General features: G+C 31.7%; 1 protein-coding gene across 4 annotated transcripts in view; it reads left to right on the top strand.

Annotated features, from left to right (window-relative positions):
* LOC143045954 (synaptotagmin-15-like) overlaps window positions 1-27,132 on the top strand; it is a 125,519-nt gene that overhangs the window by 79,207 nt on the left and 19,180 nt on the right. For all 4 annotated transcript variants that reach the window (XM_076218812.1, XM_076218811.1, XM_076218813.1 and 1 more), the window contains 2 exons: window positions 6,486-6,631; window positions 23,746-23,956. In XM_076218812.1, the coding sequence (XP_076074927.1) occupies window positions 6,486-6,631; window positions 23,746-23,956 (357 nt within the window). The remainder of the gene's footprint in view (window positions 1-6,485; window positions 6,632-23,745; window positions 23,957-27,132) is intronic.

Below are 27,132 nucleotides of genomic sequence, written 5' to 3'. Positions count from 1 at the left end.
ATTCTAATGTTATTATACTATCAAATAATAGCTATTTTTCTATGTTTTATTCCCTGTGTAGCCTTTATTTAAATGACTAGCTGACCACATTTTTTAAAAGTGCGTTCTTCCCCTATAAAATCTACATTTTAAGCTCTTATATTATGTTTTGAATTACAAGTTTATTTCAACTATGAATATGAACACGCAAAATTCCATTTATTTAACCGTGTCTCTAAAGTGATTGATTGTTTATTTACATGATACAAATGACGTACCTTTATAACACGTTTTCTAACTCAATAAAACTTTGTCCGTTTGCGCATTCAAGGGTTTATGAATATGGGTGGGATTGAAAATTTCTACTTGTCGATAAAAAAAAAATATATGATCGTGAAAAGAACGTTAAAATGGATACTAATGATTGGTTCATTCTTATCATATAAACAAAATGGACTATCCTTTTTCAACTGATTTTTATAGTTCGTTCTTATGTTGTACTGTTATACCACTGTCCCAGGTTAGGGGGAGGGTTGGGATCCCGCTAACATGTTTAACCCCGCCACATTGTTTATGTACGTGCCTGTCCCAAGTCAGGAGCCTGTAATTCAGTGGTTGTCGTTTGTTTTTGTGTTACATATTTGTTTTTCGTTCATTTTTTTACATAAATAAGGCCGTTAGTTTTCTCGTTTGAATTGTTTTACATTGTCTTATCGGGGCCTTTTATAGCTGACTATGCGGTATGGGCTTTGTTCATTGTTGAAGGCCGTACGGTGACCTATAGTTGTTAATGTCTGTGTCATTTTGGTCTTTTGTGGATAGTTGTCTCATTGGCAATCATACCACATCTTCTTTTTTATATGTTCTTGAAAAAACATATTTCATTTTTTAAATTCGTAGTTGCATTATTAATTTCTTTGGTAGAATTTTAAAAATCTAAGTAATAATGAATCCTTAGCTCGTCACAATTATTACAAAATCAGCAAATCATAATGCATTTTACAAGAATACTAGAACTTATTTGCCAATGGGAAATGACTGACCAGTGTCAGCTGCAAAAGATATACGAACTTATTTCACTTATATAGAATGTATGACCTTTATGTATCTACAGAACAGTTTGACTTCTGAAATAGAAGAGATCAAAAGTACTCGGTTTATCCTAACTGCGTATCGCTATTATTGTTTCAGGAAATTAGCTGGTCATAAGGATTCTCTAATAATTAGCCAATTCAAAAGCAATTTTCTTCTAAAATTGGTTGTATAATTACTTGTTTCTTTGAGCTGTATGAAGTCATACATTGGACAGTATTAAGTTACAGACAAAGGGATATAACCAACACAAGGCGAAGTATTGGATTTTAGGAAGAAATACGTAATTACTTGCTATATATTGACCCACTTACTATTTATAGTGACTTCTCTTTTATATATATCAATCATGCTTAACATTTTTGAAAGACGAAGTCTTTACTTATGCTGATTATTTGAACATTCAGGTTACGTTAAATTATTCTTGTCTTTCATTTTTGCTAATGCGCTTTGTTTATATGCTTTCTTGTGCTTCTTTGTCACATAGTTGTATGTTTTCAAAGTGTTTAAGATTATAACATAATGTTGACTACTGTACCTCTATTTTTAACATTTTTACCTTCTGTGTCTGTTTTTTTGTTCGCACATCGTTGTCAATATAATGGAATTTCATGCGACTGTCATACAACTCAGAGGTTTAGCTAGCTATAAAACCAGGTTTAATTCACAATTTTCTACACAAGAAAATGCCTGAACCAAGGCAGGAATATGACAGTTGTTATCCATTCGTTTGATATTTTTGAGCTTTTGATTATGCAATTTGATATGGGACTTTTCGTTTTGTTTCCTCAGAGTTCAGTATTATTGTGACATTAACACATAAATACTTGTATTATGTTAACACAGGGATTTGTATAGTAAGAAGTTTTACTATACAAATCATTGGTTAACACAATAGTCGTCCGTCTTCTTAGTGCCTTTTTGTTCATGATTTATCATTATTTAACATCATTTAACACAAAGATTTCCAATAATTTGATATACATGTATTACCTCAAGTTGTTATTCTAGCGTTTGTTTTTCTTCCATTGATACAGTGTTGTATCCGTAGCATACATTTGTTTGACTTCTCTTTACATTTAAAAAGAGCTAGCGGTCAGTTTCTTTACGATTCTTTTCTCATTGAAATAACAAACGACAAAGTCAACCCTTAAAAAATTATAATTTCTAGGCTAGAAGCCGAAAACGAAATTTTATGTGTCTGAAGTGCTTTTTTGGATTAACATTTATAATGAAAACTCAAACCTAAAAAATCACAATCCTTCATCAGGAACGCTCGTTGATATTTATGTATTACCAAAAAAGAAATAAAAACAATATCCAAACCAACTTATTGTCAACTTTGCTTGACTTTACCTTAGTTTTAGCTTTATATTCATTAACGGAGAAATTAAGTTATATACATACCCTTCGGCTCAAGCAAGTACACCGGCATGGTCAACAGCAGAATTGACCCACTGATATAGAAGTAATGTGTTTCTTTCGGAGAAACCCTTCTAGAATATATTTGTTTGACTATTGGTTTTGTTCATAATCAAATTACTGCATATACAGTATTAGGCTTCCAAACGTTCATTATGATAGGATATTGACTTTTAAATTTTGCAAGAATATTTAGAATTTATGTATTTGTCTTCATCAGATATTGCATTAGTTACTACAATCTACATCAATAAAAAAAACATGCTGTGTTACATATTTGTGTTTCGTTCATTATTTTGTACATAAATTAGGCTGTTAGTTTGCTCGTTTGAATTGTTTTACATTTGTCATTTCGGGGCCTTTTATAGCTGAATATGTGGTGTGGTCCTTGATAATTGGTAGAGACCGTACTGTGACCTAAAGTTGTTAATTTCTGTGTCATTTTGTCTCATTTGCAATCATACAACATCTACTTTTTTAACTACAAAAAAAATGATTAAAAGAGATTCGAAAAATACAATAAAGGAACAATCAAACTGATAAGTCGAAAATAAATTGACATTACCATTACATTATTAGTGGTCAACATAACATTTTGTTGCTAAATTTAGATTTATGACGTCATGACGTCACAATTAACAACCATAGAGGAAGCGCCGCAGCAAACAAAAAGAAAATTCACAAATTGATCAGGATACTTCAAGAAATAATGCAGACGCTGAGAATACAAAAAAGCTAATTTATCAAGCTAGGAAGTAGTTAAAAAAATATTGTTATTTTCAAAAACATATTAAAACTTTTGCAAATTAAAATTTGAAAATACACAAAAAGAACAATGAACGCCATTTTCTTAATACATTATTTACATATGTATAAAAAAATAAATACTTTCACTCAGTCAATACGTTATATACGAACCTCGTCAAAAGTTCATAATTAATAAATATCATTGTAGGCCCCTATTGTCTGTGTTTAAAAAAGTAAATAAAATGACTCTATTGTTTTTACAGATATCACACAAGTCCATAATATTAAAGCAGAAACTAAACAAACGAAGTTCTAATTTCTCCCATTAATTTTTAAACGTCTGTTAAGACAATCAACTGTTTTTTATTAAGCTGCAAAATGATAATAAGTATATGTTAATAGAGACAACATTGCGAAAAAGAGTACATATGCAACCTTAATAACCACTGACCACATTAAAACGTGTCATCTATATAAATTGGATATTGGACTGTCTCTTGTTTATCACCGGTCACTAACGTGACCTTGGGAAGATAAGAAAATCAGTGTAGTCATTACTTGTAATGACAATAAAATTAAAGCAATTCAAGATTTCTCTATAATAATTGATCAAAACATATTGACAGAAAGTATAAATCCATTTGGAAAATTTCTGTTTCAAACATTTATGACTGGAAAGAATAATAAAATGATTTTTATTAGTTTTGTGTTAATTGAATACATCGGAACTCTCATTTTGCTTCTCGGCTACTAAATTGACCTTGAATTAAGTGACCCCAAACTGTATTTATTACATCGATAGATTTTCTTTCTCCTGCACAATCAGTATGTACTTTTCCTCTCTATGTTGGCTTTCGTTTAATCAACGGAGCTCAAGGCAAATACGCCTTCTTTATATCAAGAGTTCAAAACATCAAAACAAAAGAGAATTGACGATATTAATTAAGCACGAATGTAATCGAATTATGTTCTTGACCTTCATGTTATCTTTGAACATCACGAAATGTCGTCGAAAGTATCGATATCTTACTGTTCTCATTTCCATTATTAATGAGGTATCATCTCAGCACAATTTATCTTTCTTCCTCGTTAAGAATTTATAGCTACTTTTGTTGGGTTTTTTTTCTAATTGATTTATTGCACTCAGGTTATTGTTGTTAGTTTTATGACTTACCTGCTATATATCTACCCCACGTTTACAGGGTATCGTACTAAGTTTGAATTGATACCATCACGTGATTTGAATACGCGCGTGATCTGTTATACTTGGTTTAAATAGGAACATATATAATGTTACATATACTGTTCACAGGTTTAAAGTATATCCACTTTATATCTTCTTTGCCAACTGTGAGCATAAGTATTATTATCACGTAAAATTAAAAAAATAATCATCTAACATGTCCTTTTGATAACATGTTTTAAATGGAAGTTGGATCAAGACTGATACTATTTAACTGAATATGGCAAATAATTGGAATAACTAGGTGTATTTGATTGAGTATGTCGCCCTTCTGTGATTTTTTTAAAATAATGTCACCTCTTGCATATTTATTTTCTGTGTCTAATATGTATATAGTTATCAAAGGTACCAGGATTATAATTTAGTACGCCAGACGCGCGTTTCGTCTACATAAGACTCATCAGTGACGTTCATATCAAAATATTTATAAAGCAAAACAAGTACAAAATTGAAGAGCATTGAGGATCCAAAATTCCGAGAGGAAGCTTTGATATAGATACATATCCTTCGTTGACTTCTCCCGTCTTAAAAGACCCACCAGAGGCATCATTTCTATGAACAAAATAACACAAAGTTAATTTTGTCTTGGCGCAAAGTTTAAGTAAAGACAACAAGAGTATACCGATGTTCAAAACATTTGATACCCACCTAGGATCAGTTATTGAACCAACAGCAAAGTCAAAACCCCAACACATTATATGCTTAGTTTTTGTGCTTTGTTTAGAAATGCTTCCTGCTGAAAGCACTTTGTATTGGAAAGGTAGAGAAAATTTTGCTTTGCAATGGAAGTTTTTTTTTTATGTTGAATGTCGACTTTGCATTGATATTCTAGCCAGTTATTCTATTTTATTTTTACTGAGTAGAGTAAGTTAAACGAATTTTCATACCGTAAACCTTATATTGATAATTTTCCTATATTAGTTATGGAAAATAATCTTTCTATATTACAAGTGAAGGTTAACTTCTTCAGAGAAAATTGTCAGTGTGTCTTGTGAAATTGGTTTTAAACTCCTATAGTCTCATAAAATTGGATCCTCATTCTATCTTGGATGTAAGTGCTGTCGTGCATGCAGCAATGAAATGAATCTATCAGATCTGTGCCAATTCTTAGAGTTATTTTCTCCCTCACTGAAGTCTTAACAAATCAAATCAGAGAGCGATTTTTACATTTACAATGTTTTGTCATTTTCCGTCTTTCTCTTTATGAGATAAGACGTCAGTGTTATGGAATAGCTATATATTTTTACATATATTATTGACATATAGATCATGAATTTGTCCAATAACTGTAAAATTGGTAGCAAATGTGGGATTAAGTCTCATCTGCTTTTCTTCTTTGTCAGTTACATTGATTTTGTTTATTACACACCTAAACACATGCATTTATTTACATCATTCGCTTTACGACTATACAAAATGTCTCATCTCAGATAGTTAGATTAAAGAATGAATATGATATCCATAAAGAATGATTTAAAGTAAATTGATTGTCCGCCTATGTCTTTATAAGCAACCATTCTCAGTAATTATTCCATTCTCGTTTATGACTTTATCTACGTCCAATTTTTCTCCTGGCTCACTTCAGATATTATATTTTTATTAGAGGTTGATAGCATGTTAACACGTACATATTTTACTCTGTTGAACAGAGCTCTAAATGGATAGTTAAATAATACAGATTGACAAGTAACACGTTGATATTGGAGCTTTGATGGAACCAGATTTCCCTAGCAATTGTATTGCATGATGTAACATAAAGAATTGTTGTATTTCCGATAGAAATCTTAATGGGAGAAGAATCGAGGCATTTCATTCATTCTTCAAATCACTTCTTCACAGAATATTAGAAACTAATCGTTTAAGTCTTTGGAATTTCAGATTTACTTTTCTTTGATAGAAAAATCAATGGAACATCTTCTTGATATCCACAACCTAACGAAATGACAGGTTAACATTAAACGATGCTCCGTCGCTACCATTCATTAATTCTTTTGCCTTGCAGCATGCGACAAATACCTTTCACAGTTCCAAATCAAAGTGTGGATGTACGTCGACTGGCCAGAGGATCGTCCGAGGAATATCAACCTTCAGGAGGATTATCGGAACCGACATCGCCTTGTGTAAAAAGACCATCTGTAGAAATTCCAGGTAATGACTTTCGCTTTCCTATATTGTTTAACTGTTCTTCATATATTTATTATACATGTTTTCATCAATAATTATATTATGAATATTTCAATAATTTACAATTACTAATATTAATCAAAAGCTCCAGCTAATTCGAAAATTTGGCGGGATTGTCAGAGATTTTATCACCTGATGATATTATTTTTTTTGTTATTTTGACCATCAAAGATGTAAAGTGTGTCGAAACACTTGTGTTTTGCTTAGACCACAGGCAACTCCTTTTTATACAGACATGAAAAAAAAGCAGATCCACTCTTTTTACCACAGTAACGTTTGGAACAGAGATGAGATGAATGTCTCTTATAATTTTTCCTATCATCTAAAAGTAAATCTTATTACAATGGCAAAGTGTGGTCGGTATTCGGCATGTACACATGGCTGCATTTTCAGTCGCAAATTAATATCATTCCATAAGCTGTCGAATCATCAACCGCTACATCATCTTACCAGCCACATATGCCAATTGTTAAAAATAGGAGGCGAAAGATACCAGTAAGACATTCAAACTCGCAGATATTAATTTTATTTTTGAGTAATATACTACCACGTCGGCTTATCTAATGCTGAACCACAATGCAGAATGTATGGGTAAATACAAAGAGTATATCTCTTGTGAATCTGAAAACTCATTTTTGTCAATATATTGTAAAAGATATCTTTGTAAATCATCATTTTTTTCCATGGGACTGATTTATTTTTCACAACAGATATATTAATACCAAACTGTAGTATTTTTTTTTTTTTTTAAGTATTATTTCCGCAGCGGCATTCAATTTTAAAGTATGTAATATTAATGGCAGTATCGCTAGCGTGAAGACCAGCACTCTAGACCATTTGATAAAATGGTGTGCATGTAATTTATCTTTCGTTAGTCAGGTAATGGGTTTGCTGGTCGGCTTAATTAAAGTAGTGAGTTACAAAAAAACTAATGTAAAATGGCATGGTGCTTATATATCTGTGCAGTGTATCTTTTAAATTAAACTTTTAGTATGCTTTTGAAGAGAAATTTGTACTATTTTCTCTTTCGTTTGTCATAGATTCGGATAACCAACTGTCTAGCCGTCTTTTTTAAGCTTTACAAATTCAGAAGTCACTCGAGAGCAAATTTCACAATAATAATGTGAATAATTAGGTTAAAAGCAAATTGGGATAGGTAAACTTGTAAATTAATAAATGAAAGTATGACAGAGCTTTAAGAGTTGGCTGACATTTATGAAATTTCCGATTCACATATGATAGCGAATATGTTCCTAATGTCGTAACTACATACCTTGTTATATTTTGCTGAGAAATAAAAATTTTGTGAAAGGTTTATAGAGCTATGAAACCAGGTTTTATTCACCATTTTCTACACCAGGGAATGTCTGTAGATAGTTAAGAAAATTACATTTGTTTTCCTTTCTTTAGATGTGTTTGAGCTGTTGATTTTGTCATTTTATAAAGTACTTCCTATTTTCAATATCCCCTGTAGTTCGGTATTCTTGTTCTTTTACTTTTATCGGACGTTTATGACTGTTATCGCCTGTTTTCTTTCACTTCGGTAGTGAAAGAAATCATATTTTAGAAGAGAAATATAGCAGACAAAAAAGACGAGAATAGAATGCTCAGTGTTTTGAGAGAAATCTATCGAAGATCTTTAATTAAAAATACTGAAAATCGGACTGAAAGGAAATATCTGAGTATCAACATATGTTTTGCAGGCGTTTACAACAAATTGAAGACACATTTTTATACAAACAATGAAATTAAAAAAAAAAATCAATTGAACACTAAATTAATTGAGAACAACAAACATTTAGAACCCACTTCAAAATTGAGGATATATTAAAAATGGAAACTATAAACATCAAAGAACTATAAAGATCAAAGTTTAGTGCACTTATAAGAAAATTCGTTAATATAATTTGTATACAGATATATGGACTAAGAACGTTATAAGATACTCTCTTGTTCTTATTATATATTAATAATATTAATAATGATATGAATTAATGTAATATACTACTGAATACATAATATCTTGGACGTTAATTAAATTATCATTTCTAAGTATACATACAGCGTTTGCCTTGATAGTGGTATTGACTATTTCTCAATTGTCCTATATACTTGTGATTATCAGAAATCATTCGATGGTCAGTTTGTCCAACTGAGAGTAAAATTAATTCTAAACTTTATATTCTTTTCAAATTAGTATAATATCATTAATGGTATCCTTTTTACTGCCCAAGATGAGCATTTCGACGATTAGTTTCTCTTCATTGATTCTCGGTTTTGAAAATCTTAATTAAGATCGTGATAATGGTGGAGTGGACGAGTACTCCTTCACTATCTTTCCACGTATAAAATTTAATATGTGTGTCCAGGATCCTTGTAAGTTTTCTTTTTCATTTATGTTTCATGATGATATCTCATTATAAATCTCATTTTTTATCTTAAAATTCTATAATGTGGTTTTTTTTTTCTCACACATAATTGGGATTTCCCTGTATAAACAACCTGTAACGTGAAAAAAGCCCAGTGATCCATTCTTTTTCTTACCTTTTTGAAAAAAGTATGATAAACTACATTTTGACAAATTATTAAAAAAAATCTATGGATTTAGAAACTCCATCTACTTTAAGCGCAAAATGTCTCATTTTGGTATTTTTTCAGTTGGTTAAACAATTCGATAGAATATTTTTCAAAGCAAAATATTTTCAGAAAGCACAATTGTTCTACAAAGTAAGGTTGTCTGCCTATTGACTATAATGGTAGGTACTTAACCCTCGATGCAACCCCATTTGATATGTATCATATGTACGAGGAACCTTTTCAGATGTATTTAATTGATTTGTTGAAGAAGTGTCCAGTGATTCTTTCAGTATATTTCCTTGACTTAAATAGAAAATGTTTTCTTTGCTTGTTGCGACACTGTTTTGCTGATCAACACAAACGTAAAATGTTTTAAGATTCTCCGTTGATAGATAAAGTAATTTTCATTTTGTAATCATTAGTCGATACAATTGCGCTTGGATCGCTTATCCCGAGGGAATCATAAACTTTGTAGTAAGTGCTTTGGTACTAACACGATTTATAACAAACTTTTCTTAAATTCTCCGTTTATGATCTAAAAATTATTAAGAAATTAAGGTTTTGACTCCGTCAGGAAACGTTGACCATCGGAGGAAATGTCTTTGTAGGCCCCTTCTTGTCTTTAACCTCCCAAAGTCTTCAAGACTTTGGGAGGTATATATATATATATATATATGTCCTCGGTTTTCAGATAATGTGAATGGGAGCGTTCCTGATGTAGGCATATCTGGAAAAACGGTACGAACGCACGACATTTATAAAGTTTTGTTTTAATTTTAAGATCACATTTGAATGTACCTCACTATATCGCATTTATTACGTAAGTTTCTGTATATTTAGCAGTTCTCACTAAAAAATTAAATTAACAAAAAATACCGAACGCCTAGGAAAATCCAAACCGGAAATTCATCAGCCTTTCTCCATTTTTGTTTACATATACTCAATTTTTATTTAATGTATGAATAATTCCTCTTAAATCGGTAATGTTTTTTCGCCGATTGACATACAATTAGTCACTCTACGCGTAACGTTTCTGTTGTACAGGGTATTCGTTAAAGAGGAGAGCTTTATGTATTTGCCTTGAAATATTATACACGAGCTAGAAAGCATGCAAATAAAAAAAAAATCATTTTTTATATTTGTTGCAATTTGTTTCAACAAAAACATCTGTTACTTTTTTCGATGAGGACTTATATTGAGACTGCCATGGTTGATTGTTTATTTGCCTAAAAATAAAAACAAAAAAACAAAAAAAAAATAAATAATTTAATCTAAGGCAAACAGGTACGTCATTTTTACGTCGGTTGTTAATGTTCTCTTTTTCCGGGTTTTCCCGGTTTATCCCATATAAAGCTAATGCAAATTATTAATTCTTCATTCTTTTAACGACTGAATTACATTCTAGACATTGTATAGTCGAACTATTTAAATACAATGAGATAGTTGCTTTTTAAGTTCACATTATCTTTCACATATACCCTGGATGAATATTTAAAAGAACTGAGGATGTCTTTATTCAAGACAGCAAACATTTCATTTCTCAAAATGTATTTCAAAATTGGGGATTTGAACATTATTTTCTTTATTTTCATTCCTTATTTAGTCTCTTTCAATTAGAATTCCATTTGCTGTCTATTAGACAGGATGTTTTAAGTTTTCAAAATAAACGTGCTTTGTATCCTTTAAGTAAAGAAATCAATGCAGCTTTATGTTTGTCCTTTCAAAACAATGATTTCGAAATAAATCAAATCATTAGAAAGCTATACGTATCAATGCCTTACCAGAAATAGTAATTTGATATAAAAGCAAAATAAAACGATAGCGTTTCTTTCATTGTAAAACAAAACATTATTAGTTCATACTTATACAATTTTACACTTCAGTCCTGGACTAGTAATAAGTGATATCTTTTAGTAAGGCTACCTGTTTGTTATGCAACTTAACACAATATCGTTCATTTTTTATGGTCCTGAATTTATAAATGTTGATATATAAATAAGCATACATCAGAATCTTTAAATGTGAATATTTCAAATTTATATTAGTAATTTTATAAGCATCATAAAAACAGTTGACTTTTGAAGAAGAGAGATCTGTTTTATTTGTACCACGTCATTTGTTCCGATGGATCGATTTGTTTTATGTTATGTCAACACAAATGTGTTGCCAATGCGTCCTGTGTCTTTCAAGTTCTCAAAATTAGATACAAAATTTGTGCAGCTTACTGTTTTGAAACATGTTTAACCCCGCCATATTATTTATGTATGTGCCTGTCCCAAGTCAGGAGCATTTAATTCAGTGGTTGTCGTTTATTTAAGTGTTACATATTTGTTTTTCGTTCATTTTTTATATAAATAAGGCCGTTAGTTTTCTCGTTTGAATTGCTTTGTATTTTCATATCGGGTGCTTTTATAGCTGACTATGCGGTATGGGCTTTGCTCATTGTTAAAGGCCGTACGGTGACCTATAGTTGTTAATGTCTGTGTCATTGTCGGCTCTTTTTGACAGTTGTCCCATTGGGAATCATACCACATCTTCTTTTTATACTATAAAACCTCAATTCGCGATTAAGATGAGGCAAATAAAAGTAACAAACGAAAACTTAGAGAATTTCATGAACTCTTAAAATATACAATAAATCACAAAGGGACATGACGGGAAAATCTAGGATTGCAACAAACAAAGGTTAAGTCGCATGAACTACAGTTGAAAGAAGGTAAGGTACGTGAGTTGGAAGTCTCTCCTATTATGATTGTAAAAAAAGATATGAAATTATTTAATACATTAATATTATCTAGTTATCAAAGGTACCATGATTATAATTTAGTATGCCAGACGCGCGTTTCGTCTATATAAGACTCATCAGTGACGCTCATATCAAGATTGTACATGAACTTGCTACATAAACATACACCAATTTGTCGTAATGATGATAATTTGCAGGCAAAGCTAATAACTGTTTTCCTTGATTCTCAACGACAGTTCTTTGTACTCAACAAAACTGTCACAAAGGGTCACAATGGGACTATTAACCAGCGTTTACACAAAACTTGTTTTGTCATTCCATATAGCGAAGGTAATAATTGCTTTTATTTGCTTTGTTTTTCCTATCTTTGTTGCAAATGTGCGTCTGGATGTTTTATAGACGGATTTGTTGGGTATACATAGTCAGAGTCAGATTCATATAATTAGTCAAGTTAATTTTGGGTCAATTTATTCTGATTCTACAGTAGTAATGACAACTGTATTGAGCGATCTGAAACGTCATCAGGATTGATTTTTTTTGTTATAAATTATTTTGCTCAGTTTGGAAATTAACTATAGTGGACATTCAAATATAAATGTATATTAAAGTGTTGATGTCTTTTTTTTTTCTTTATATATTTTGAGAGAATGCCTGCAATTGCATGAATAATAGATATTACTTTTGGAAGATCTCTCCAAGTTTTTTCCTTTCTCCATATGAGGAATAAAGGGTATCGCTTGGTAGATGCCACTGCTGGTGGTAGTTACCTCTTTGATGTTATCAACAGCCATATAGTCAGTGTTGGCATGATTTATCAAAAGTATGATCAAGATATATCAACTGTTTACAAAACTTTCACGTTTTGGAATACTGAGTATTTTTACCCCATGAATTTTGTCAAACCCTTTCAGAATTTTGGATCCTCAGTGCTCGTTTTCGCTTTAATTGGCCTTTTTATAACTTGTTTTTACTGATGAGTCTAATGTAGACGTCTTGCATATACAATTTAATGCTGGTATATATGATGAGTTTATTTACTACCATTAAAATACCGTTTGGTATATATACCAAATATGTCTAAATCTTAGGTTTAGCTTTTGTATAACAAAAAATTACTCCTGAAAATAATTTAAACGGTTACTGTACTATTTTTTTCTGTTTTGCATTCCTGTTTGGTGTCTTGATATGATGCAAAAATTTAATTCACAAAAATACTGATCTCCGAGGAAAATTCAAAACGGAAAGTCCCTTATCAAATGACAAAATCAAAAGCTCAAACACATCAAACGAATGAATAACAACTGTCATACTCATGACTTGGTACTGGCATTATCTTATGAAGAAAATGGTGGATTAACCATGGGTTTATAGCTAACTAAACGTCTCACTTGTTAGACAGTTGCAACGTATTCCATTATATTGACAACGATGAGTGAACAAAACAAACATACACTATAGGTAAAAATGTCAACATTGTCTTAGTCACTATAAAAACAATAAAATATGTAACAAAGAAGCATAAAAGACAAAGCAAATTTGCAAAAATTAAAGAGAAAAATACATAAAATTACAATAGCATAATAACACATCGAGTTTTTAATGACGGTTGACATATCCCCTTCTTAACACTAGCAACATCATCTATAACATCTTTTAAAAATGAAAACAATATGACATTGTCAAGTAGTCTTCTCCTAACTATCCCTGGTTTATTTTCAGTTATAGACGTCCGTTTTAATGCAAGTTGATATGCCATTGTCTTTAATCTTTATTCATGAAGTGGTAAAATACGATTATGCAATGTACATCAGATGAAACCAAAGAAAACTACCTGGTTAACTTGGGAATTTTATGTATTGTGTGTTTAAAACTTAGCGTTGGTAGTATTTTTGACATTTTCAAAAGGATTTTCCTTAAGAAATATTGATAGTGTTCTTAAACTGAATGTTGAAGTAATTCAATTTGTATACCAGATGCAAAAGATATGATTAAAATCTCATATTACTTTGTATGAGTTCAACGATTACCTGTTTTGTTGTAAAATAGATAATGCCCTATTCCTAACAGAAGTCGTAGTACACCAAAGTTATGCATTGCTCCGCGCTCGTCTGTTTCGTTGTAAAATAGATAGTGCCTAAATATATGTTTTTTTTAAATTCTAAAAGCATTTAGCAAATTGGATATACATAGACCTTTTGGTTGGTTTTTTTTTGGGGGGGGGGTTGTTCGTTAACGCTTATATTTCGGCCTGCAAAACTACTGGTTTCGAGGATGCTTATCACACAAAATTTATTATATTGTCGGTTAGGCAGATCGATCATCATGAATTTTTCATTTGCGTTTTGTTACACTCGCGCAATATACATGTACTTTATTAAATGGACAAATTTGCCTTTTTACGTTTTTCTGGAAATCGGACAATGTATCAGTCTGACATTGCTTACATTCTTGATGACTTAAACCCTGTCTTCCAGTCTGGTAAACTGTTTACCAAATATCGATATATTTCATTACAAATGAAAGGTTAAAGAAGAAATAACCAGAAATCATAAGGGTGAAGCAATCTAGCAGTGATGTCTCATTTTACCCTATTACATCTTATTAAAGCCGAATGAAACGAAAAGAATCTTTAAAAGATAAATCGTAATGTTATCGTACAATTGTCAATTACCATCGAGTTTTGATGTCCCAGAAGCAATCACATAAGCAGGCATTTGCTTTATGTTTGTAGCATTGATTGAAAGGTCTGATATTAAAATGTGAAATATGCATTTTATGCAGACGGCTTTATCCCGTTTCAAAATGTATTCGTGTTTATTTAGCATGAAATTACAATTAATTCTTTCTCAAATTGGAAAATATTTAAGATGTGAATTGACATTACTTAATATGTCAAATGCAATTTCTGTAAAATAAGTGCTTGATCATTATTTATACGTGAATATGAATCATTTAAGACGTAATTAATATTTGTGCTCCATTTTGAGTTTTGTACTTCAATGACATTTTATTCACAATCATAATTTGTTTTCAATTTTCAAACGATCTTTAATGTTTTACATCAAATAATGTGAAGCTATCAAATTGCTTAAATCCATTAAACTCGTAAATCGCGAGGACTATACTGTGGATCTTATCTAAACATGCACTTTTTGTTGTATGTTAAAAAAATATTAAGTTCCCGCAATTCACGTATAGCACACACAACATTTGAAAACTGTTTTATACCATTGTCATTGACAATGTATCGACTAATATAAATCCAAGTCCTCATATCTTTATATTAAGGGTATAAGTCTTCCAAGTGTATCGTCATTTTCTAACAATAACAAGACTGTCCAACTTATTTTTATTTATTTTCGAGATATACAATTACTGTCTTTCAATGGGGTAAATGTTATGTTATTTTCCATTGAAAAACTATTTTGACTGAGTCAAACGTTTGACGTGAATATCAGTTTTTCAAAAGTAAATAATTCACAAATTGCAAAACTTAGCAATTCTTTTAGATATAAAAACGTATAACAAAAATACTGAACTCCAAGATTAATTCAAATCGTGTTATCTTGCTGTGTTGGAGAGTCATTGGTGGCCTTCGGCTTTTTTACTTTTTATTCTTTGGTAGGGTTGTTGTCCTTTGATATATTCATAATGTCCATTCTCAATGTTATTGCATAAAACTGGGAAAATCAAACGTTATCAGTAAATGGAAGGAGTTGAAACATATTCCTGACTTACCACTATATTCCACTGAAGCCTTTTGTTCCATTGTTTTTTTAAACGATTTTGATCGGACGATTTAAACATGCAAATTTCCCGTGGTTAATAAATTTGTTCACTGGTTTGTACTATTGACATAATACCATATGTGGAACGCATTTATCTTACTAAGACATTGACAAACTACAATAAATGTAACGCATTTATCTTACCGATTATCTTAATATGGGAAGTTTGGACATTATTGTAAATCTTGATTTCAAAATAGATTTCAACTAGTATATATCTATAGAGGTGATATTTATGATAGTAACACACATGAAAAATAAATATATATCAATCTCATCAACGACACTAGCCTTACATCAAATAAAAAAGGGAATAATGGAATTAAATAATGGTAATCGAAATTTCCAAATTTGGCAATAATTTATTGACTTTTATTTATACGTATATAATAATTAAAAATTGTACATTTGTTTTTAACTAACTTTTGTACTCCTTGGACAACATAAATATCACACAGACATCAAATCATCATAAAAATAGACAAAGCTTGACATGTCATTCAATGCTGATCAGATACCTGATATAGTTACGTATATTGTTATTCTAGTATTGTGTCGGATGTTACAAAAAACCAGATCATCGACTTCATATAACGTATCCGGTATTGTTTTTGTGTTTACTCTTTCTGAAAAGGAACAACATGCTTGCCAATGTACATTTAGCAATCAACAATAATGACATCAATTAGGATATTGAAAAAAACTATTATTATCATCCATACTTTTCGATAAAGCAGAGCGAAAACTGCGGTAACAATTCTTATATCCCAGCTGTTTTAGATTAGACGAAAAACCATTTACAATTTATAAAATCTAGTTTAGAACGCCACACAACCATTATAATATACTTTGTTCTAAAAGAGGGACGAAAGATACCAAAGGGACAGTCAAACTCATAAATCTAAAACAAACTGACAACGCCATGGCTAAAAATGAAAAAGACAAACAGACAACAGCACACACGACACAACATAGAAAACTAACAGGGGTGATCTGAGCCGGATCACCCCTACCAGATCACCCCAGTTTGAGTTTCTTTATTATGCATGCTTTCCTTTGTTCTGTAACATGTTGGCGGGAATGTCAAACCCACTATAAAACTTATAATTAATTATACGGAAAAGACTATCTATCAAACTTTTAAGTTCACGTAGAAAAAATCCAGTTTATATGCTTGGATTCGAACTCAAGATCTCTAGCATACCAAGCTACGACACATACTGGGTCGATGTCTCTGCTGGTGGACATTTTGTCCCCGAGGACATCATCCACCTAGTAGCAAAACTACAATTGCATGAATTTAGATTTATGAGTTTGACTGTCCCTTTGGTATCTTTCGTCCCTCTTTTATAACCACTGGGTCGATGTCTCTGCTGGTGGACATTTTGTCCCCGAGGATATCATCCGCTCAGTAGCAAAACTACAATTGCATGAATTTAGATTTATGAGTTTGACTGTCCCTTTGGTATCTTTCGTCCCTCTTTTATAACCACTGGGTCGATGTCTCAGCTGGTGGACATTTTGTCCCCGAGGACATCATCCGCCCAGTAGCAAAACTACAATTGCATGAATTTAGATTTATGAGTTTGACTGTCCCTTTGGTATCTTTCGTCCCTCTTTTATAACCACTGGGTCGATGTCTCTGCTGGTGGACATTTTGTCCCCGAGGACATCATCCGCCCAGTAGCAAAACTACAACTGCATGAATTTAGATTTATGAGTTTGACTGTCCTTTGGTATCTTTCGTCCCTCTTTTATAACCACTGGGTCGATGTCTCTGCTGGTGGACATTTTGTCCCCGAGGACATCATCCGCCCAATAGCAAATCTACAATTGCATGAATTTAGATTTATGAGTTTGACTGTCCCTTTGGTATCTTTCGTCCCTCTTTTATACCACTACACCAGGACGACTGGATACAAACTTTCAGTAATTTAATATACTTAAAGGAAGCAAGATATTTTCATAAGGGGGCGAGTTGGCAGACCTTTATTCATTGTGGTTCTAACCCTTTTTGTTAATAAGTGAGTTGTCAGACTGATTGTTAAATTTGATTTTACACTTTTTTAAAAGTTGGGCGAGTCGGTAAACAAGAGTGGGGCCATTTATTTATAAAGTGGCGATATAGTGTTGGCCAATTGGCAAGTGGGGCGGGTTGACATTGTTGTATATCTACTCATCGTGTTCGGGGTCATAAAGGGTATACATCATATAGTAATATATAAAGTATATTATAGTGGTTGTGTGGCGTTCTAAACTAGATTTTATCAATTGTAAATGGTTTTTTCGTCTAATCTAATTAGCTAGGATGTAAAATAGTTATCCCACACGGAATTTGGTATGTCAGTGTTAGATCACCCTCTGGCCTCCGGCCATCGGGGTGATCTGACACTGACACACCGCGTTCTCGTGGGATAACTATTAAGGAACATATTTTTTTATAATTCACGAGTTATACAATTTAAATATATTCTACACATATAAAAATAAGAAGATATGGTAAAATTGCCAATGGGATCATTCTCCACCAGAGACCAAATGTCGTAGACCGTTAACCCATACCTCATAGTCAGATATAACATCTTCGAAATGACAAATGTTAATCATTTCGAACGATTTCAAATGAACGAAACACAAATATGATATACTGCAACGAACGACACCCACTGAATTACATGCTCCTTTCTTGATTGAATTACATTGTCACGATAATTTACAAGACACAACGTTTTAACACCCAAAAAACTGCAAATGGGACATATTTTGGAATTAAACATATTATTAGTGATGTTACATAATAAATGTACTTAAAAACTTTATAACGATGGAAAGATGTAACTATTACAAAAGTCAAATGAGACCTTCAAATCAAATTACTTTGGAACTTGAGATCCTCTTAGGATAAGATAGTTGATAGTTTTACACATGTTGAATTTCTCAAGAATAATCAATATATTTCCTGATACTATAATCTACCTTACATCAAATACTTTCTAGCAGGGATCGGGTAAAGAAGGTTAACATGTTGAAAGAATTTTTACTTAATATTGAACTTAACCATACAATTAAAATTCTTAGGTTTTTATACAGTAAACATCGTACGATAATACTAAGGTTCACGACAAATAATGATAAAAACACATACTTTTAGTTTACAAAATAGCTCACAAAACGAAGCTTAGGGAATACGATCACTACTTAAACTGAAGATCTTTTGAAGGTTTGACTAGTTTGAGGAAGGTGACGGGCAATTGACAAGGAGAATGTGACTTCGTTTCACTGAAACGGTATGTGTTTAAAGGCGACACTTAATTCCATAACGGCAAACAAAACCATGATGTAGTCTGTCAACTTTTGAAAAGAAGTCTGCAATTTTCCTAATAATAATTCTTAGTTTAATAGTTTCATTGTTAGCTGTGACCCTGTTATCCTCACAAGAAACGCTAGCACTTTTCTAATGTATTAAAATAGCTGTATAAATTTTGTTATATGAAATATAAAAAAAAATCATCAGGGTACATTGACGTTTTGAACGTAATCTTCAGAACCTGCCTTTGCAGTTAATTTCTAGGATTAAATTGAAGGAAATCGACGTGTATGTGCTGCAAGCTTTTATTTCGAATCCAAGAGGTTGTATGTATAGTACAGTTGAAAATCGGCTGCCATGAACTTTTAATTTCACGTTCCATTAAAAAGAAACAACGTAAGATATTGCATGCATTCGAAGCGCTTGTCGAGATTTTTCTTTATCAAGAACCTTCAACGCGGAATATTTGAGAGCCAAGAATGTAGAGTCCTCTCAATAATGGCAATAGTAGTTTACCGCTGTCAAAAATGCCTAAATTCATTGAACTGAAACAAATCTAGGTCATAAAACAAAACTGAGGGAAACACCATAACTATAAGAAGAAACAAACCGAACAACAGAATCACTTAACAGTTGAAAAGCTATATGACCAACAAAGACCTACAAATAGCCAAATATATTATAGTTCAACTTTACCTCAGGGAGTTGAAACCATGTCCTTACACTAAATGATTATTTCTATTAGTTTTAACTGTGTAGGTTGCACCTAATACATTCAACTTTGAATAAAAATGTACAGCTGTGTGTGGTTGGTAGAAATTAAAAATGGGTTCTGTTAAGAACTTATTTTAGGACAAAAGATTTTAATTTTGTCAATACCAAAGTTTTTATGAGAAATCATGCAAGTGACGCCTGCATATAGAGGATGCATGGCCCACTCAATGCCATATTCCAGATACGCGTTTCTTATCATGGACGGTTTTTACTTACATGGAAAATTTATACTTAGGGTTTAAATGGCGAAAGTTTAGTCATCCCTTCGAAGGTTATACGTACGCAATCATAATTGTGTGGGCAGTTATTGAATATCTGTTTCATATATTATCAAGTTCAACTTAATGTCGATAGTGATATCACTTTTTGCGACTTGTCACATAATATTTACTCCCATTGAATAACAGGAGGATATCACTAGTAAAACTGCGTATGTTTTCAAAGATCCTGCTTTCTTTTTTGTTTTAATATTGCACTATGGATATATCATTCGTTTTTGATGTGTTTCGTCATTTGATTTTGCCATGTGATTAGGGACTTTCCGATTTGATTTTCCTCTGAGTCCAGTATTTTTGTGATTTTACCATTTCAACATTAAAAAATACCCTGCGTGTAACTTTAATCTACATAATAATCTGGGAATGGTTATCTTTTTCATATGGTAATGTTTTAAATCAGGGATGCATTATATTGTAAGACAAATAGACTCGGAAAAAATGCGATAAATCGATTATCTAGTTACTAGTTCTCTTAACTGCATTGTATTATCTGCCACAAGAGGGTGAAACAGTGATACAGTAGTTAAGAAATACTTGTTTCTAGTTTTAAGTATTTTTATTGTTCATTTATCACAGAATTTTAAACAGTGGGATGTGTTTTTTATTTATTTTGTTCATTATATATCAAAGCATTTGGGAACATGACTAAGATAAACTAATATGGCTTTTAAATGTATTTCCAGTTTTCATCCGTTCAGAGGACATTACACAAACAAGACATTTTATTTTATTAAATAACTCATATCTGTGCATCTGTTACTGTAGAGTTTTCGTATAGAGCAGAAAAAGATCCAGGTAGAATGACAGGAGTTGACGTCTTTATAAATTTGACGTACATGGCCAATGTCGGCAGAATATGTGTTCTATTCACCAACGAAACGGCCTTATGTTTCGATAAACACTTATCAGTTTTAATTTCAAAGAGATAAAATAGAGAATAAGAAATGTGTCAATGAGACAACAACCCGACCAAAGAGCTTATAACAGTCGAAGGCAACCAATGGGTCTTCAACACAGCGAGAAAATCTCGGAGCGTAGAGCCTTAGCTGGGGTTAAATAAAAATATCTAATAGTTTAATGAAGATGGACGTCATACTAACTTTTAAAACATTTAGGTGAACTTAAATTAAAAAGGAAAACATACAAAAAGAATTCATTTGTGTGTAAAATTCTATTTGTAATTTTGTTTTGAAGCCACTGTAGTGTTGATCAAGGACACTTTTAGTGTATAGACTTTTTCAATTATACTAAAGTATACTTCGTCAAGACAAAATACCTATATTGATCTATAGTAGGATAGTTAACAACCAATTAAATGAAAGCGAAGCCCAAGAAATATATGAAAAATAATGTTTCGAATCCAATGAAGAGTTTAAATTTTTTATTTTTTTTTCAAATCCTATTTTTTTCAAGATTTCACAAACTTCAAGATAAAGCTTTCAACCTGTCGAGACTTTTCTCGTTAACATCACTGGAAGAGAAATATTATTAGTCAGGGGGTCCTTTAGTGAGTATGCCTTGCAAACCAATGAGTTTAATAAGAAAAAGAAAAACCAAACACAGACTTTCATAACAACTAGTTATATAGTATTGTTACTTTGGTAAAGTTTTTTTTACAATTAGTGCTATCTAACCCTTAAATGATTGGTCAAAACCAGACGTAGGTTTCTTCTTTTTTTGAAAATTACAAAGCAGTGTAAACAAGAATAAGCTAAATCTATCAAGGAAATATATTTTATTGATGCCTTGATGTTCTTAGTCATAATTAAATTATGATTGTTAAAAATGGTCACTTACAACGATTTACATAGTAAATTACTACCTATGTGACAAATGTTCAACCAGTATATATTCCAATTCGCAACATTCATTTTATATCAGTGTAATACTAAGCGATGTAAAATTACAGCGGGAGGTTAGCAACTAAAATAGAATATTGATCGAATATTGGCACTTGAAGGACAACTATCGAACGAAAATAACGATTCATCATGATAATTAATCATTTACAAGAAAACAATTTGCTCTTGCAATATATATGATTTTGTTTCGGTTTTTTTTTTTAATCTTCCTAGTATATTGTTTAATTTTATTACCTAAATTAACATTAAATTTATTTTTATAATATCATTTTTATTTCGTTACACACTGCCTGGTAAAACTTACTGCATACTGCACAGACATCTGCTCAATTTTGAATAACAGGTGGTATGATTGCAAATGAGACAACTGTCCACAAATGACACAGACATTAACTACTATAGGTCACCGCATTGCCTTTAACAACGAGCAAAGCCCATACCGCATAGTCAGCTATAAAAGGCACCGATATGACAATGTAAAGCAATTCAAACGAGAAAACTAACGGCCTTATTTATATAAAAAGAAATATAAACGAAAAACAAATATGTATCACATAAACAAGCGACAACCACTGAATTACAGGCTCCTGACTTTAGACAGGCACATACATAAATAATGTGGCGGGGTTAAACATGTTAGCGGGAGTTGAAGTTTACTTTCACTTTAAGCATCTCTAGACTAGTCTTGCAGTTGAATTATAACTCAGCAGTTATCACCCTGAAGTACCATTAATGGACAGCAATGATTAAGATAAGATAGTCATTTGATATTTAAACTTCTTTGATCAAGTATCATAGAATATTTTATCAAAAGAATTATGAGTTATCAAGTTCAAATGTATGTTTATTATTAATATGGCATTGACAGATGACCACAAGGTAGTCGTTATCATCGCCATAAAAGAACATAAAAAGATAAAAGCAGAAGCAGGCATGATAAATCTTTTTAATGATTTATCCATTTTAATTAGATCTGTAGAAATTACCTGTTGTCAACCCTTTCAACTCAAGTTCTCTTGGTGTGTATAATTTAAAGTTAGCACACACAACTTGAATTTCAGGTGGAATGTTCGAAACGACTATCAATTTTCAAGCAAGTATGAATGTTTGCAAACACCTACGGAAAATAAAGGGCTTTTAAATGCAAACAATGTAGGATTGTTTTCTGGTAGTTAAAACATTACTTTACTTACTAATACATAATATACAAGATTATTTATGCTAAAAACATTTAGAAAAAAACCTGCAGAAGAACTAGAATGAAAAATACTTTTTTAAGACCTATTTATACTGACAGCAGATTTTCTGTTTGCTCAAAATTAAGGCTTTGCTTTTGTTATTTTGATTAACAGACACAATAAATTAAAAAAAAGAACAATAAGAAATGGCATCTGAAAACTTTTTCGTATGATACCTACCTGAATTTCCAGGAAACTTTTTGTGTGAAAGTATAATGTGTTTATTTTTCGTAAAGCAGCATTACAAAAACCTTTTTTGGGTCAGCATAATTTTCGGAAAAATTAATTTCACTTTGACTTTCGAAAATGTAACTACATATATGAAAAAGCTTAAACTTCGAAACAAGACATTATACAGATATGGGCAGAGGAATTGAAGAAAAAGGCTACTTAACTGTCTACTATGAATCATATATCTTAGGATTAGAGTTTTCAATATATTTTAAGAAGTTGCCAGTAAAACTAAAGGTTTCATGCAGCTGACATCTACCTTTTCACTTTATTTTAGGTGCATATGCCTTAGGATCAATCGACCCAAGTTTGTATAAAATTGTTGATGAGGATGACACTTATGAAATACCTGTAGATCATATAGGCCGTTTGTGGTTTGCTGTTGAATATGAAAGAGAGACAGAAAAATTACTAGTGACTTTAATAAAATCCAAAAATTTACCAACTCGTCAATATGGAAACAATAGTAGCTGTGATCCATTTGTTAGGTAAGTCTTGTGTTGAAAGTTCTTCACCAAACAATGCTATAATAATTAAATAGGCAACAGTAGTTTACCGGTGTACACAAGTCATAAATCGATTGAGAGAAAAACAAATCCAGGTTACAACCCCAAACAGAGGGAAACTCATCAACTATATGAAGAAATCAAAGGAACAATAGAAACACCGACGTGCAGCAAATCAAACTTCTACACAAATAGAAACGAACTTTTTGATAACAACTGCCATAATCCGGATTTGGTACAGGAAATTTTTTAAGAAAAATGGTGGGTTGAACCTGGTTAAATGGCATGCCAAATCTCCCGCATTATGACAATGTTGAAAAAAAATGAAAACATGCAAGACCTGCAATTTGATACATGTTGAACAGTTGATAAATTGCTCGTCGCTCAACATCAAGGGATAAATATTTCATGAATATTCAGGACAAGAATTAGAATCGATTATGCAGATTATGAAAAAATAAATGGATGTGAAAATTTCAAAAAATACAAAACCCATTTAAGAACACATTTTCAGAAGAAAAATACAGCAAAACAAGACATGAACACATTTTGAAAAAAACTTGTTTTAAGAAATGCTCCCAATTAAAATGCTAATCCCGTTCAAATAGACTATTCAATTACTGAAAACCACGGTTTTTTGTGAGGTCCGTTTGGCACAAGTTTTGATTTTCTATGTTGTATTTTGTGAACTGTTCTTTGTCTTTCGGTCGTTTGTCAATTTGTTTTAGACTGGTGTGTCAATATCCCTTTGGTAAAGTGTTCCTCTCTTTTTAAGCACTTGTGTTTTCACGCAATTTAATTTTCTTTTTACTTCTTCTTAACTGATTTTATACAGCAACACTTTTAAGTGCACAAAACACGATTTACAAAATCTCTGATAAATGTCAATTTGTCTACAGAATTAAAAACAGAAATGAAAGTTTAGTCATGTTTCAAACTTAAATGTCAATGTTTGAACTGATTCAAGTCCAAAATATTATGATGCTGAAATCTTGCTTTAAAGCCTAAAAATATCGTTAGAGAAAAGCCATACATATGTTCAGTGTGTCTCAATAGTAAAGTAGTTATTAGTGAAATGTCGATGACGAACCTACAGATAATTATTTTTCAGTTTTGAATTTCAACTGAAGCTATGAAACAGAATCTTCAGATCCATTAGTTTTGTATTTTTTTTTAATTAAATGCGATGTAAAGATAAATGATGGATATTGGTATTTCATTTGATTAAAAAAAAACTGTACAATCATGAACTTTTTGTAAAATATTTTTTTTATTTATTATTATTGTTTGAAAATGGTTTGCTGACAAATTTGGATCTGCCTCCATACGTTATTATTATCACGTCCTTTCTAAAATTTCGTTAAATTATAAACACAAATTCTTTTCTTTGGCAAAGTAAATAATAACAACAAAAAATAAACCTCAATGTTCGATCAAGTGGAGGAACGCAATATTTTAAAATAAAAGCGGTTAAAATGAAAATAAATGAGAGATTTTTTTTTAAAAAGAAAGAAAATGTATAATTTAGTTTTAAAAATACTTCATTGTTTAGAAGAGTGCTTTTTATTAAGCCCTGCATCCTTAGAGTATAAACCAAAGGAACAAGAAAATATGTTTTTAATAAATGTAGAGTTGCAGATATCTTAGCTTTCCAGTTATGGCCCATCTGTGTTTGACAACTCACGATTGTTTTGTGTTTACTTGTCAAAATACTGTCAACAGACTTGCAGATGGTCGTCTAAAATGTATTTACAAATAATTATTACATCAAAATAATCCAAAAACAATTGCGTACACATTTTTAAAATGATTACTGTAACTGTAGCGTTACTTTACGCCTCTTCGCCTTTTCTTCTGCGGAAGTTTTTCCTAATAGTGTCCGGTTATCGATTCGTCATGTTGAGAATCACATCTTTATTTCTTGTAATAACAATTAAGATGTGCTTGTCTTCCTAACATGTGGGAGATTTGGCATGATATAAAAAGTAGATTTAACCCATCATTTTCTTAGAACAATACCTGTCAGAAATGGAACAATTTATGCCATCGCGGGTGGCCATCTTTGTGATGTAGATCATAAACCAGATCAAGCCAAATTTTAATGTTAAACAAGCTTCTGATCTGTCATTCTTAAACACCTATATAAAAAAGAAGATGTGGTATGATTGCCAAATGAGACAACTATCCACAAAAGACCAAAATGACACAGACATTAACAACTATAGGTCACCGTACGGCCTTCAACAATGAGCAAAGCCCATACCGCATAGTGAGCTATAAAAGGCCCCGATAAGGTAATGTAAGACAATTCAAACGAAAAAACTAACGACCTTATCTATGTAAAAAAATGAACGAAAAACAAATATGTAACACATAAACAAACGACAACCACTGAATTACAGGCTCCTGACTTGGGACAGGCACATACATAAATAATGTGGCGGGGTTAAACATGTTAGCGGGATCCCAACCCTCCCCCTAACCTGGGACAGTGGTATAACAGTACAACATAAGAACGAACTATAAAAATCAGTTGAAAAAGGCTTAACTCATCAGATGGGCAAAAATACAAGTAGTCGTTTTCCAATGCAATACATTGGTTGAAACTGTTGAAAAACATAACTGGATTTAAGAAGTTTCAACAAATGTTTTTCACTCGTTCCGTTGCTTGAAAGCTTATGTCAGTTTTTGTGGAATCCCCAGTCTTTAAATTAACCTGGGAGTTCGATATCTTTGCTATACCTTTCTATACGTAGAACTCTTGTCACAAACGGACAGGATAGCAGTTGATCCACATGTATCTTGCTATATATGCAAAACTTGTCGATTGGTCCAGTATAGTGGTTAAATTAGATATTAAAAGCGAATACTGGCGGGAATCAAATACAAACTTGGCTGACACCAAAGCTTAAAAAACTTGTAAATTATATGAAATGCTCCGGACTGATAAGAATATCTTAAAACAGGTTTTAAGGTATTTCCATTCTCAATTTTATATCCGGCAAAGGTGAAAATAAATAAAAGAACTCGATTTACTTGAGGAAAAATACATCGATTGTATAATATCCTTAACGGGTAAACAAGTAAGACGATACCCATGACAAACAACAGGATCAAACATAGAAATGTAATTCTACAACCAATCTTTAGTTTCATTT

The sequence above is a fragment of the Mytilus galloprovincialis genome, chromosome 9 (genome assembly GCF_965363235.1).
Source record: "Mytilus galloprovincialis chromosome 9, xbMytGall1.hap1.1, whole genome shotgun sequence".
Lineage (NCBI taxonomy): Eukaryota > Metazoa > Mollusca > Bivalvia > Mytilida > Mytilidae > Mytilus > Mytilus galloprovincialis.
The sequence above is the reverse complement of the archived record's forward strand: the minus strand, read 5'-3'. Positions and strand labels throughout refer to the sequence as shown.